At 36.0% G+C, this 16,087-nt stretch overlaps 1 protein-coding gene across 2 annotated transcripts in view; it reads left to right on the forward strand.

Moving 5' to 3' along the window:
* ITPRID2 (ITPR interacting domain containing 2) overlaps positions 1-15,219 on the forward strand; it is a 34,114-nt gene extending 18,895 nt beyond the window's left edge. Inside the window, exons 10-18 of one of the 2 annotated variants that reach the window (XM_053471941.1) lie at positions 5,045-5,117; positions 5,870-5,958; positions 8,885-10,048; positions 10,584-10,646; positions 10,783-10,910; positions 11,338-11,488; positions 11,891-11,956; positions 12,553-12,978; positions 14,931-15,219. In XM_053471941.1, coding sequence (XP_053327916.1) covers positions 5,045-5,117; positions 5,870-5,958; positions 8,885-10,048; positions 10,584-10,646; positions 10,783-10,910; positions 11,338-11,488; positions 11,891-11,956; positions 12,553-12,978; positions 14,931-15,029 — 2,259 coding nt within the window. In that variant the 3' untranslated portion in view covers positions 15,030-15,219. The remainder of the gene's footprint in view (positions 1-5,044; positions 5,118-5,869; positions 5,959-8,884; positions 10,049-10,583; positions 10,647-10,782; positions 10,911-11,337; positions 11,489-11,890; positions 11,957-12,552; positions 12,979-14,930) is intronic. The other variant, XM_053471942.1, reaches the window with a different exon arrangement.
* Positions 15,220-16,087: the final 868 nt, after the last annotated feature.

Consider the following 16,087-nt stretch of genomic DNA (forward strand, 5'->3'; position numbering starts at 1 on the left):
ATAGTAATGGTCTTTGCATACCATTTCTAAGGTTGCTTAATACTATATACATTGCCCGTTTTAGAGTATTTTATATTGGTTAGTTAAAACACCGATTGTACTTAATGCAGTAAACTGTCGGTAAATGCCACGGATTGGCAATAAAACAGCTTAAGGGTAGGGAAGTCCCCATTTAAGTAGAGCTACTGCAAGAAAAGCTGGTCAAAAGGATAATATCTTGCTTTTAGGGGATGCAAAATGGCATGATATTCCTCTTTTCTACTGAGTGCTGATGGGCTAAGAGGAAGCCTATTTAGGATGCTGACCAAAATATAATCTCGCATGATAAGCGGAATAAATGGAAATCGTCATTTATAACTATATGCCATGATGTGGGAAAACTCCCATTTCTGTAGGGACATATATGGTAAGCATACTCTAGAATAACTGTATATTTGTTATGAAAGCAGGCTTGTCACCCGAGGCATCCAGAAAGAATAAATTGCATTATATACACTGGTATGTTAGATCCCAAAGTGAGATTATAAAAAGGGCCAACTTCGATGTTATCTTCTGTTAAAGCTTTTTGATTTGTTTGGTCCTTAACCCCTTTGTTTGGTCCTTAACCCCTTTGTAACAATGGCTGATTTAGTTTTTTTGTACCCTTCATGACAATGGCTGTTAACATTTCTGCGATGCTCGTGTTAAGCTGTAATTTTCTTCTTCTGAACCCACACTTTTTTGAAACGGGATGGTTCTCCTGATGGTGTTTGTGACCCCTTGTCGCTGAATGTCACTCTATTGAGGCATTTCAGCGACACAGTTGAAGCTTAGGAGGCGATCGTTGACACCCCGGGGTGTGGTCAGACATGGCCCCTGATGCCGATCTCAGAGTGGCTGAATGCCTCGAAATTGTGGCATTACAACACAATTGTTTTTTTTTGTTTTTTTATTTTTGTTTGTGTATGGAAGTAGTGGATGTATCGCTTCTGCTGACTTTAGTGAAACTTATGATTCCTCCACCAGAGTAGGTAAACTGCCAGCCCGTAGTCTGCGTAATTTCAGAACATGTAATCTAAGGAAGCTGAAGCTCTAATATTTACTCAAAACTTCAAACACTGTAAATAGTGTAGCAACTGAAAGTAACTAGAAGGCTGCGTCACTTGTCCTGGTTGGTGAGTACTTGAAGCTTAACAAATCTTATGAAATGTAGACCTCAAATACTTGACGTGATTGAGCCAAAATCCAAGTGGCTACTGCCCTGGGTGCTGCGTCTCATATTATAGTCATTCTTTGACCTGTTCTCAATCTGCTTTACAGTTAGTTAAACCTAGAAAGCAAGCCTAGAAAACAGACTTGCTACATTGCATAAGTGCTGTAATGCGCCTTTTGTGTACTTTATGGGTGGATGGATTATAAAACTGTCCACTTCGTTTATACATAAAATCAACTTTCCTTGTCATTTCAATGACATGACGAAAAACCTGAGTTTTGTCATGGTTTTGCATGTGGTTTTCTTTTATGTTGTATCTATTTTGTTTGATCTTCTTTAGTGAAATTTCAGGGAAGAATTGTACCGTAAAGAGTTCCACTTGCTTAAGGATGTATTTTAGAATAACGTTACAGCGGGAGTAGATCTATGCTAGAGTGAATGATACAAGTAGTTGAGAAACAGAAGAGCAATGTCGTTGGCGGTTTTCATATCTTCAAAAAGTTACAATTCCAGTGAGCTAAAAATAAAAAATACTTAAGCCTCATAACATTTAAATGTTTGGTTTTGGGTGAGATGTTCTATTGAAAGCAATGGTTTATAGACCGTAAGTGGAAAACAGGTGTCTGCCGTTTTTGATATGTGACTTGTCCTGTCTGCTATATATTCTATGCTATTAACCGGAACCTACTAAGAGGTCCCCTTTAAACAATGCTGATGTTTAGCTACTGGAGATGCAATTTGCCTCAACAAAAAAGATAGAAATTAGTAATATAGTGCTAATTGACTCCATTGATTCATGTTTGCCTGCTTTATTCTCGATAGTGTTAGCTTTTATACATATATAACCCAGGTTATAGAACCATATGATTTATTTCACGGCCGGTATAACCGGCGTTCCTCCAAGACAGTGGCAGTACTTGATCGTAAAACCCTTGCCAATCAAATTGTGTTATAAAAATGTGCATGTGGTTACAGTGTTTCATTAACTGCTTAAGTGCTTTACCTTTTGTTTTAGGCACAAAGCATGCTACTGATTTTAGCTTTGTTTGCGTCGTGCTGTGAATCGATGTAGTATTTTCTTTGTAAATGCCCCAATGTAAATATGTGGCCTTTTCCTGCGTCTCTCCGTATTTCACTTTACCCGTTTGGATAAACATTCTCACACTTCAACTAAATATATGCCTTTCTTTTGGAATATTGGAAAGGGTTCAATTTATAGTCTGCTGATCAAACACAACGTGATTAGGTTTTAGCAGTTTCAAAACCTCTGGGCAGTCGCAGCAGTACTGTGAGAATTAATCATTTTGCCATAAGCTACACAGGATTATCACGTAGATTTGAATGAGTCATTTATTTTAAACTGGTTTGTCAGACCAAAATACAATTAAAACTGATGTGTGGGTGGAAATGACAGCCTTGTGGGTATGAATAGCTTATCATTCTTCTGCCACCCACTTGTTCCCCACTTTGCTCTTGAGCATTGTTTTCCTGCTCTCTCCACTCTTATCTACGCTTAACCATACCTCCACCCTTCCTAAGAAGTGTGCCAACTCCTAAATGTATTTGGTAATGTGTTAAATAATGGCTTTCTAAACCAAATTGAGTAGATCTGCCACGCACACGTTCAAATTGTACTTATTAGCTGAAATGTTTTGTCTGTACAAGGCTAAAGGGATACTATTCCTTTTCAATTTGTCATCCATGCTAGGTGAACTGGGCTTGCTAAAGCTTCTACTATATTATGGACTGTATGTCTTTTATTCTCCCAAATTCCACAACGTAACTTCTTTTTATTTTTTTTTTACTTTTTTTTTTTTACTATTTTTATCCTTTTATGTTTCTTTTTTTTTTTTTTTTTTAATAAATTCTATCTTCTATTTTTCAAATATTGTAGACACCACAGTGACAGGAAACAGACGTTTAGTTACACACACATTTTATTTAAACAAAGGAAGACTTCTCCCTTTAGAACTTTTTTTTTTTTTCTCCCAGAACTTTTAAATGTCATTTGTTTTGTTTTGAAATGGGTTTGGTCCATCAATGCCATGTGTTTTGCTGCAAATTTAAGATAAGCTTACATTTCCTTTTTAACTACCTTTTTGTTTAAAGTAACTTTTTTTTTTTTTTTTTTTTTTTTTTTTTTTTTTTTTTAAACCAGTATATATATTTAGTTTGTGAATGAGCTGGACTCTCCAAACAAAATGCTGGTAAAAACCAAATCTGTTGGTTCTGCTTGGCTGATTGAATAGATGCTTTCAAAATCTTCACAATAAAGATCTGGTTTATTTTTAAAGCTTTGGTACTAATATATCCTATTAGAAAAAATGGATTATAAAGAAAAAAAATTTCTCAAAGCATGAAAATGTCCACTTACCATAGCCTCTTTTTTTTTTTTTTTTTTTTTTTTTTTTAAACCGAAAACTAGCCTATTCCCACCAATGTCTTAAATGTGTTGCTAAACTAAGGCATTTATCAGCCCCCTCAAAGCTTTTTATTTTATGTTTTCAGGAAGCTACATATTGGCAATTCGCAAATGAGTTCTAGTTCTGTTATCGTAGCCCAATGTACCAGACAAACACCCTGACTCCTTATTATACGGTCTGTGATAAGTAATGGAATGACTCAGTCTTAATTACTGAGCTGGGCACTGACAAATGAAAGTCTATGGAGGAATGTACTTTATTAACTTTGCCCTAAAGAATCTGAGTCATGTTTGAGCAGGGATGGTCACCCAATGTATCTCAACTAAATACAGTGGCGACCCCTAGGTATGCAAATAGAGGATGCTTGATGGAACAAAATGAGATAAAACCGGGCTATGGTTGATATGGGTTATTTGTTTTCCATGATTTAAGTTTCGAGAATTGTTTTGTTGTAAGAGTGTGGGGAGACATTAATAAAAAATATATATATATTTTCAGTTATTTTGTCACCAATGTCCTGTTCTTATGCACAGAGAAGCAATTTGGTTTGATACATTTGCATTGTCATTCTTAAGGGATAATATGAAAGTATTTTTCTGGGGCTTTTTTTTTTTTTTTTTTAACGTTTCCCATCTGCTAGTTTACCACCAAAAGTAAATGTTCTAGGTTTTTAGTATGGAATAATGTAAAAATCCCCTTACAACATACTGTATATCTGTTTGTTTACACTGCCATCTCATGGTAGTTAGATTTATAACAATGTTTTCAGTTCTATTTATTTATACAATACAGATATGATAAACTATACCTAACATTATAAAGTACAGTGATTCCTAAATGTAAGAATGTTATAGATAATACTTTGGATCTTTTTTTTTTTTTTCTTAACGACTAGACACCCTAATGACTACAAAACTATTTCCAATACCAAAGACTTCATGATTCCTATGCGTTTGTCTTCTTCTTCTTCTTCTTCTTCTTCTTCCCACTATATATGATGATTCAAAACACTGGGATTACCATTTGCCTTAAGTGGCACGTTATATGGGTTTATTATCATATCTGCCAGATACGTTTTACAGTTTCTCGGCTGATTGCTGCCAAAATAGTTAAACAACATCCCATCTTTGTTTTAAAGGAAGTCTGAGTATGAATCATATCATTCTTTTTTTTTTTTTTTTTTTTTTTCTCCAAGTTAAAACCTGGAAGCTCGAATGCTTCTGGAGTGTACTGTCCGTCTGATCCTGTTTATCATTCTCCACTAATATTTCATGCTTTTTGGAAGAAAGACCTTCTGGAAAGCTCTGATACTTTTTATCTTAGCAACAGCATTATGAGAACTCGAAATAACTACAATGAATTGGCAGATGATATCCTGCTATATGGTTAACCTTTTTCCTCTTTCCCTTGTAAAACCATATCGTTTCAGTTACAGAGCTCCGAGGAAGAACCTCCCAATGTTTCTTCGATAAGTCGGTTAACTCTTGAAAAAATAGGCAAAGGTAATGTATTTTTTTTACATGAAAGTGTGTTTCAATGCTTTTTCACCTTCGAAATTTTAAAGCTATTGTTTTCTTTCTTTCTACGCCTTCCAATGAACAAGTGTAAACCGGCCATGAATTAATACAAATGTATGTCTTTTCAGGCTGTAACTGTATATCTAGAATCTGTCTCCTTCCCACTGTAGTTTGTGATTTTCTAGATTGCAGCGATGCTTCTTTTGAAATCTGCTGTTGAGATCGAGCACATATATCTGTTTATCCTGTTTTTTTATTTTAATATTTTCCTTTCTTTTTGGGAGGGGGTGGATTATTACAAAGTCAGGGGCATAGGCAGAAGAAGGTGATATTATTAGAGAATATCTGGGGTGGGTCATGCAATGTTCCCTCTATTTTTATAATACAGATATAAATGCAGTTTATGAAGTTAAGTATTTAGTTAAGATGTTCTATACTTGAAGTTGAGCTACTTTGTTCAGTCCAATAAATAAATTAATCAAGGAAGGTTCCCCCAATGTCTAACGTGTATTGATTGTATTTAGAGTGGGTGAATGCATGTATGGCGTTAAGAGTGGCTATATGTGTGTATGTATGGATAAATGTAATGCTGCACAGCTTAAAGGGAACATTGACGGGGGGGTCAGGTACTTTGTCTTTCCTCCTCGTGTGCATGGCCACGTATGACATCTTTGTGTTTAGTGGTACATAAGATTTAAACTCTTTGAAGAGGATTAGCTTTTTTCTCCTCGTTACAGATCTGCTGAGAACTGCAAGCCAGCATTCTGATAGCAGTGGATTTGCTGAAGATACTTCCGGAGACTGTGCGTTAATGAATTCGGCTCAGGTAAGAATTATTACGTCACATCTAAAACATGAGTTAGAAGCATTATGTGCTTTAAGTTTTTGTGCATTAAAATGTATTCTTGTGCTCAATAAAATGACAAAAACAGGTGGGAAATCCTATAACAAATACCTGGTTTTATCTCATGTTCCTATAAACTTCCTTTATCTGCGGTACTGGAGTCTGCCATTTTGGGTGACTTTTCCTGCTCCAACACAATATATTTTTTTCACTATTAAATCAAAACATAACAAGTATACTTAACATACAAAAAGACACTGGAAATATAAATAATAATTGTTACTGCGTATAATACTAGCGTGTAATAATTGTGCCACATAGATCGCAAAGAAGAAATAAAAGAAGTGTGTTGTTGGCATGAACCTAATTAGCCAAAGGCACTTACTACTTCACAAATCTTATTTCTGATTTGTTTATTTCGGTTATTGAGGCCTACCAGATTATTCCTCTCTCCGTCTTAAAGTGCCAAAGTAATTGCTTTTATAACGGCGAAAGTGTGAATCGCTTATTTTGTTGCATCCTCTCGCAATTAAAATTTTTACAGCCGCAAAACAATTAGTCTGTCTGGAGGAGCCCAGCCTTTATCAGCAGAGTTGCCTTTGGGTGCATCTTTCTCTGAATATTTCCTATTTCTCCTACTAGATTTGCTGCCTTGTCCCAGAGATTTTTTAACTCTTCTACCTCCTCACCACAAATGTATTTGTCGCTGCTTCCTTACCACAGCCCCAACCAGTGTTGGGTAAATATGTATAAAGCTTGGCCATTCTTGATATAATTTATAGAGGCTCTCCACCAAGGTCAAGCCATGGATGCACTGGTTTACATTATACAAAGCTTTATTCCAATCTTGCTCATGGATCTTAGAGTGCCTTTTTTGATCTTCAACTTAAGCTTTGTTAAATGAGGATCTAGGATCTCTTTTTAAAATAAATAAATTTAAAAAAAAATTCTACTGATATGTTTTGGAGAGTGCTATTTGAGTCTTTATTTCCTTCTTGCTTTAGTCTCTTTCAATGATTGGGGTGAAAAAGAAGAGGTTGTTGATGTCCTACATTTGTTCTTCTTTTTTGTCTTTATCCTTCTTAGGGTTATAGCTTTTCTTCTTTGGAGCCATCTCTTCCAACACATCACCAGATTTCTTTTCTTATTTTCTTGTGTTTTTGTGCCTCAGTTCACCTCCTTATCAGCCCGTTTCCAGCATTGCGCAGCGTTTTTGTCCCTCCTACTCGCCCGGAGCCATGCTCCTGTCTACCTTATCACGCTACGCACGTAATCGATTCCTACACAGCCTTTCATAAGTCAGCCTAGGTGGACCAGACTAAACGGTTTCATTGTTTACCACAGGCAGCATGATAAATGGCTAAAATAAAACAAGTAGAACAAATACAATGGCTATTATTTAGCTTCCTGAAAACATATTGTGCCAAACTAGAACTCTTTTTATAAATATATATATAATCTGATCCTATTAAAAATGTCCTATTAGCCCCTTCTAGGTGTGTCATAAAATGATATACCTGGTACGTTATCCGTTGAAATAGTTTGGCTGTTTTAGTGTAAACTGCACACACTAACATTGTGCTGGTACTCGCCTAATACCTAAAATGGTCTTCATTCTTATATTTTTCTTTTAAGGCGGCTGTAGGATATTGAGTGTGTTTATAAATGGCAGGTATGGTGATACCATATAATCGGATTAAGATGCTGCTTAGGGCCACATAGAATAGGGGAGGGGATTTATAAAAACTGACACTAGTTTCTCAGAAAATGTATATCTTTTGTGTATGTATCTTGATAAATTAGCCTTCAAATACTTTCAGTTGTGGTAAAGATAGAGCACTGATAAATAACTTCAAAAAAGCTGCATCCACCACTGTAAGACTCGTTTACATGCCTGCTTTACGATTAGTTATGTCAAATATTTGGGAATGCTATAGCACAAAACAGTTTAAACTTTTGCTGTCTGTAGAACTGATGCATGTGTGTTTCAGATTTAAACACTGTTTATGTGGAATGGCTCCTTTCATATATGCACATGCCAGACATATTTATAGTGAAGACACCGCTGCGTTCTGTAACCAAACCAATGTAACAGCTGCATCTCTATGACTTGCATATGGTAGGGGTAGCAGCTGTATTCTTTATCTGCTGACTTAGCATCCTAATAGAAAAGGACCATGCCTGGGTGAGCATATTGGGAATTGTAGTTACACAATAGGTGTAATATAGCTTTTGTGAATTGAATGGATTAGCAAATCTATATAAAGTAAAAAAAAAAAAAAAATAACGCATATGTATTTGTAACAAAACACTTTGTAGATCCTTGCGTATACAATGTGTGTGTAAGAATGTATCTCGCATACATAAAATACAATGAGCCATTGGGTTATATATATACATGCATGCATACATACATACATACATACATACATACATACACCATCTGATGAAAATTTGATAACGGCATCGATCGCATCTATGATCTGCAGTAGAGCCTTGCGTGGGACTTTTTTCTTAATCCTGCTGAATTTTTTACCATTACTGCCTGCCTTGCGGGAGTGCACAGGATTACTGGGACCCGCAGGTATATTGTGGGACCCCAATCCCAATGCAGTCCTCTAATCTGCAGCATCCTTTACAAAAGCTCTATTTGTTGAATGATGCATGACATAGCACCTACAGGAAAACATGCAAGAAAAAAAAGATGCATGTGTTAAAATAATAGTTTTGAGAAAATATGGATTTCATTCCACCTGTCCACTGAACACATGAAACTTGGTTAAGTATAGATTCCCGTATTTCAGGAACATATATGAAGTGTCTTATGTGAAAAAATAACTGTTTAAACTAATATATTCTGTATACGTTAGACTGTATGTGATTTCTGTATTATGTTTCTTTTTTTCAGCTTCAAGAGTCTTTGCAGGCCATGGGAAGTAGCGCAGACAGTTGTGACAGTGAAAACACTGTAATATCGGAGTCGCCAAAAACTACAGACCTGCTAGAGTCGAGTGACATTGAGAATGACGAGTACTTGACACCAAGGGATATCTCTGCTTGTAAAATGTTTTTTGGCGAGAGGGATATGGACACAGCAGATTTGCCAACTGAGCCTCCACAGATAAATCCACCTGAGGTTATAAAATCTAGTGACAATGAAGATGATTCTGGGTCACGACAAGAATGTAGTGCCGATAGTGAGATGGAAATAAGCAATGAATATGAAGCCACTCCTTATACAACCCATCACATATCCGAATCAATGGACTGTTTTTCAGATTACGACCATACGAAGTCTGACTTGGGAAGAGCGAGTTCTTGTTCTGTTGAACGTGTTCATGTAGCATTACAAAGGGCTCAGATGAAAGTTCTCAGCTCTTCTGAGGCTACTGGAACAAGAACTGGGCGAAGCATGATTTCGTCGAAGGACTTGTTGAAACGCAGGCACAAATATGCAAGCTCAGGTTACCCATTAAGAAGAACGCAGTCTTTGCCATCTGCGCTGCTTAGTCCTGTCAGGGTAGTATCAAAAGTAAACATTGTGTTAACATCAGGGAAGGCAACCGTTTGTAGTCCTCCATCGTTTTCTTACAAGTATACACCAAATGAGGAAGAAATAAGTGAACAACCAAATGAAGATGGAAACACTAACTCTGAATCAGCACTTTTGGCATCTCCCAAGTCAGAGTCTAAGGAGGTCTTTAAAAGTGGCCTCAGTAGGCTACCTGAAGGTTCACAGCACAGGTCTCAGTCCTGCATTGCACATGCTCCATCACACAGGTCTCAGTCATCCTGTTCTCTCCATTCTCTTCATTCGGACTGCCATGAAAGGTCACTGTGTGAACATGCAAGAACGTGGAGTACACACAGTGTCCCTAACTTCTGTGGGGGTTCCTGTGGTTCTGTAATGTCTCCATTTGCGTGCCCCCTCTCTCAGCGGTTTGCATATGGATCTCTTCATAGGTCATGCTCTGGCTGCATGTTACCTATGACCGCTCCCCCATCTACTACTGAAATGCAGCTGCGCAGAGTACTGCATGATATAAGAAGCTCACTACAAAACCTTTCACAGGTATTAAAACCTTGAAGCATATTTATACTTTAATTATGACAATAACTATTCACTCCTTCTTTTTTTTTTTCCCCCTAGTCAGTTTGTATTTACATTTTAGATAACTGTGCTGGTGAAGTAAATTAAATTCTAAACTAATTAAAAAAATAATAATAACTTGCATAACTGCAAGTTTTGTAACATTTGTCACTTTTAAGGTTTAACATGTCAAACACTAAATTTAAGACTTATTCCTCTTGACCCTCATTTTACTATTGTCATTTTTTTCCAGAATATGCAATAAGACACTGTATATTATACTTGGTTTTGGTTTTCTTTAAATTATAGATTGATTGTATTTATAAGAAAATGAAAAAATAATATATATATATATATATATATATATATATATATATATATTTATATTTATTTTTTTTTAAATAGCAGTGACAGTTATTTTCGTCAGGGTTTTATTTCTGTAGTTCAGTTTGGAATCTTTTTTTTTTACATTTTATATAATTTATTATAAATTTAAATTGGATATTTTTATTTTTAGCATCCTGGCATGCGTGGAAATGACAGGGAATCCCAGAGATCATCCGTTCTACCTCTTTATGAAGTAGGTTTTTGTATTTTTTCCTTTCTTCCTTCATTTTCTTCTTGTTTGGTTGATCTTTTGTGGGATTTTTCCTGTTTAAGTAATCTATGGAAGATAAGTGAGAAAGTAATAAACTTTTAAAAATCTCAATTTGTAGAATACATTCCAAGAGCTGCAGATAATGAGGAGGAGTTTAAATCTGTTTAGAACCCAGATGATGGACTTGGAGCTCAATATGTTGCGTCAGCAAACCATGGTGTACCAGCACCTTACTGAAGAAGAGAGGTAAGCAGTCCATATTACTGTTCAGCGCGTTAGGTCTACAGAAGATTAATGGCTCAAAACCACAAATACTTACTTAAATTTGGGAAAATATCATTATTGGAAATCCAACCTAGAGCCCTCTGATTGAAGGACAGCTTCAGTTAAGAGGCCCAAAGAAACATGTCAAGTTTGTCAGAAAAATACTAAAAGAAAACCTGTCTACACAGTCCCACTAAAATATTTGTGTTCTGTTTTGTGGCTTCAGTTACTTTCAAAATATCCATATGAAGAGTATTTTATAATTCTCATCTCTTCATTAATCTTTGTAACGTTAGTGATGTAGAAAACTGGAATTTTTGAGTGTCCAAATTGCTGGTAAAATAGACAACTGGTTTTAAAATGTATATAAAATTTACTTATGTGGTTTTTTTTTTAATTATTTCTTTAGGTATGAAGCTGATCAGCTGCAGGGTCTAAGGAATTCTGTTCGGATGGAATTGCAGGAGCTTGAACTTCAGCTGGATGAACGGCTTCTAGTGCTTGAGGAACAGCTTAGAAATTTTCACGCGTCTTCTCCTTTTCAGCGTCCCTCAGCGATGGTGAATAATATTTCAACATTTCTTATGTTGACTCTGATGCAAACACACTTTTATAAAATTATGTCCACTGAATGGTTGGAAACTTGTTTTAATAAGTGTTCTTAGTTGAGGAAGGAAAAAGGATCTACATCCTCTTAAAAAAAAAAAAAAAAAAAAAATAAGCTTTTGTTTGGAATGTAAAGACATCTAAATAATACTTGTTAGTGCTTTTTGTAGAGAGTGGAATGTTCTTAGCCTAAAAATGAAGCATTTTAGCCATTTCAAATATATGGACTATTGCAAGCTCCCTATGTTCGGTTACAGGTATGGAAAATGAGAGGTGTGAGCAAATGCCATTGCGGTCCCTTAAATGCTTGTTGCTGTGTTAAAGGTTGCAGTTTTATAATGTTATTATTTTTGCAGGGAATGTTTGGTGGAAGAAGCACAGACAGCCTATTGTATTCCACTCCACTGAACGTCATTGAACCAGTAAGTGAATTCGGTATAGGTTTTGCAAACTGTTAAAGGCATTATATGTGTATCCCATTGGTTTATCATCCCAAGCGGTTTTGGTTTGACTACAAATTGTGTTAATGGAATTAACTGTCAGAATAGATTGCTTAAAAAAGAAAGGTGCCCAACCACTTAGACTGTGGTGGCTGTTGAGGGGACCCAAGAGAGAGAGCGCTTATGTAGACCCTACCGAACGGTTGTTTGCCTTTACTAACTCTACGTCGGTAGATCAGGTATTTCGGTGTGCTGCCATCGGCTTGAGATGCGAGTGTTTTTACACGCTCATAGTGTAAAAGCGTAGCATGCAGCCACACACAATTTTCTACCTTAGGCTATTCCTGTAGGCATGCAAGTGATTTTTGTGTATGCCTATACCATATAATGTTCTTGACAATGCATGCAAGCTAACTAGTACTACTAAATGACTTGTGTATACAGTCTCTGCAGTAGGATTTTTCTGACGTGTGAAACCATGTTCTGTCTCAGTGATAGGTTTAATCCAATTGCTAAACAAAAAAAAACACATTATTGTGATATGTCATATGCCTTTTTTACCTTCCTGAATTCCATAGGTTACTGAGCTCATAAGAGAACAGACTCATCTTAAATCTGAACTGGGACTTGAAGACCTGGGTGTTGATGCTGAGCATTGTGAGTCTTTATTTTCGCATGGTGCTTCTGATTCTTCTTCTGTTTCTTCAAGTCCACGTCATAAGGTTAAGAAAAGCTTAATAAACTCTGATCCCATTGATAAACCAAAACCTCAGACACACACAAGCAAAACAGTGTATCGTGCTTCAGTTGCTTTGACGCCTAGCCCACCAATGAGATCCAGTGAATCACAAAACCTTAAAAATGTGGAGACGCCAGAAGATCCTGAAAAGTCAAAGATGGGATCTGCAGAAAAACATCAACCACTTCCCAGCGTTTCTGAAAAGGACGGGAGTCCTAGGTGGACTGCTGAAGAGAACGAAGAACTGCAACAAGTAATTCGAGAGGTAAGTAGATTTCTTCTACACTGTATAATTGGATGCCCATTTTGTAAACTGTGAATGTGTTTTAGCCATACTAGAAAAGGCTGTTTCTTTACGATGTTGTTCCAATACTTATTTACATTGTCAAATGGCACTTTCTAGTTTTGCAAGAGTAAATAAATTTAAAAAACTAAACATCTGGTTGTCCTGACCTGGGAAATATGAAGAAAAGTAAGGAGCATCTGGAAATTCTACTAAAGCGCAATACAGAATAGTGAGTTAAAAATATATGCTGATGCAATAAAGTGCATATGGCGACTAAAATGTCCGCTTAAAGTGATATTCTACTGAAAAAAAGGACAGATGTTACATCTGTAAATGAGCAGAGGTTGATCAATAAACTTCCCAGCCTTTGTTTTACTGACCATACAACATTTTTTGTGAACTATTCTAACTCTCGATTTAGGATTTTGACAGCAATTATACTACACTGATTTTTGGTATTAAGAAAAAAAAAACCCCCTCTGTTTTCAGTGTATTGTGTCATATAAGGAACAGCTGTCTGCCTCTATGGATAAAACATCACTGTGTACTTAATTATAAAACGCTAAAACAAACCGTAGGTTAGCATGAATATTTTGTTTCCTATGTGTTTATGCAAATAATTAAATGTAGAATGTAATATAAAAATAATTCTAAACTGTTTTGTAGCGTGCCTTTCTCTTCCCTTCAGCCCAATAACCATGTGATCGAGACAAAGAATAAGGCTGTACTGTTTCAGTGTTTGGGTTGCATGTTTGATCAAATATGTGAATAGTTTGCTGCCCACGCTAATCCTTCTCTAGAACCTTGAACACTTAGTCAATGAAAACATGCTGCTAGTTCTCAGGTGTAACCTTTCTAAGCTGTAATTATGTGAAATGGTTGCCTTGGCTACAGTGGCAAAGGGCAAACCCATCCGTGTACCACGCGCAACACGGCATCCAACAACTTCTGTTTTGTGGGCGAGTTCTGTTTGCATCCTTCAGCACATGCATGCATTTTTGTGTTAGAGACAAGTTCAAACAAAATACTTTTTAATACTGAAAAGCAGGTTAACCACATCAAATAACTTCCTTAATAGTGACATTAACTATGTCGGCGGTAGGCTTGTTCGTAAGCTTTTTCCATAGCATGTACCCTGTTGAAGAACACAAGTATAAATCTCTTTTAAAACTTGCCATTTCAGAAACTAGCCCCAAGCCTTGGATATACATTGTTGCTGAATAACTGAGTCCAGCTTCATATTTTTAGAACAGACATGGCACCACATATAAACCAAAAGTAAATATTTTGCAATGGGAATATTTCTTTATAATGCAATAAATAGTATGGTATACAATATTTAACTTGTGTACATAAGTCCTAACAGAGACAGACCCACAATATACAATGCTTACCAACACTATATTAAATTTACCCCCACTGATAAGATATCATTTTTAAAAAGATTGTTCATGGAAAATAACATGGATGTGTTTTGAATGCAGTCTTTATGTTTAAACACGCATATCAACTTTTGCTTGTGTATGATTGCACGAAGTCCAGCAACTTGACGAACGATTTATTTGTATTTCTAGGCAGGATTATACCATACACCACTTTCTATTCCTGGACTAAGATATAGTCCATGAAATAATTGTTTAATAGAAAAATGCGTGGTTGAGACCATGTTTAAATTGTATAGTTTATTTCTATTTTAATACTGCTTAACACAAAACCTGTGTGTTTTTTAAAGCAATATTCTGTTTATAACATGTTGTTCTACTGTAGCTCAGTACTGTGGCAGCTAGGTTTTCCAGCTTTTTACCACCTTTGTTATGGTCATTTGGTAATTTCCCTCTGCAATCGGTAATTCTCGTAAAGTTATTCATGGCTCCAATTCTGTAATGTTTTTATTTCTATTTTTTTAATATATATTTTTTATATTGCTTCAGATAAAGGAATCTATAGTTGGAGATATCAGACGCGAGATTGTAAGTGGACTTCTTGCAGCAGTGTCTTCTCCAACTAGATCATTCGATGGGAAAAAATGACAGCAGTAATTAAAGAAGGTAGGTTACCCGGGTCCTATAACTATCAAGTCAAGGTATTTTAGAGTAGGATTTGGTAAACTGCATGACTTCATTATTCTCTGCAACACAGCGGGGTCTCATCAATTAAGAGGGTGTTTGTAGGAGAATTGAACATTTCAACTCTATCGCTCTATAAAGGGACAACCAATAGTGATATCAAGCAAGAAGGGTTGAGCTGACCTGATTTCATACACAGTTTGTGTAATTTGTAAAAACGCACACTACATGTGAGATGTATGATGTGTGCGTTAAGAGTCATAACTTGGAATATTACTTGCTCAAGTGCTTAATACAATTTCTGGAGTTGCAATTGACATACACATTTTTATATTCGATTGAATATAGCTTTTTATTTATTTTAGACTGTCTACATGAAATGTCACATCAAATGATCTGATTTTTGGCAATTCCACATTTAGACCCTGGATGAAGCTGGTCGCCGTGTCAAAAATTCACAAGAATTATGCTGCTGCTCATACGATCTACTGTTTCTTATCTTGATTCCTTCTTTTGACGTATGCGCGTTTTCCTTTGGGCACTTTGCTTGGATTATTTTATTTTTTCCAATAAGGGAACTGTGGAGGTTTCAACCAATATTTATAGTAATGTACTGTTTTTCCTCTTGATATTCATGTATACTTTCTTCTGAAACTTGAATTTCCCTTATTCTTTTTCCTCAAATTCCCCAAAACGTGTTTGTCATTTTAATTGCTAGTGGGAATATTAAAAAAATGCTGCGAAACAGTATATTGCCAAACACTGACCTCCATGAGGTATAGACTGTGCAATAATTGATCAATTTTAAGAGCTTACAACAAACCTAATTTCTACTGCTGTTTAGTGCCACTTTGAGCAAGCCTTCCAAAGATTTACTATGTTATAATTTTTAAGCAATTTTGTTGCGTGTTATAGATTCCATACGTTTGCCTTAAACTACTTTTAAGTTCTTACACTGAAATCTGTACATCTTCATACACAAGATTATTTAAGAGTTTTTATTACTTTTCCTGTAGCTCACA

The sequence above is a fragment of the Spea bombifrons genome, chromosome 7 (genome assembly GCF_027358695.1).
Source record: "Spea bombifrons isolate aSpeBom1 chromosome 7, aSpeBom1.2.pri, whole genome shotgun sequence".
NCBI classification, from domain to species: domain Eukaryota; kingdom Metazoa; phylum Chordata; class Amphibia; order Anura; family Pelobatidae; genus Spea; species Spea bombifrons.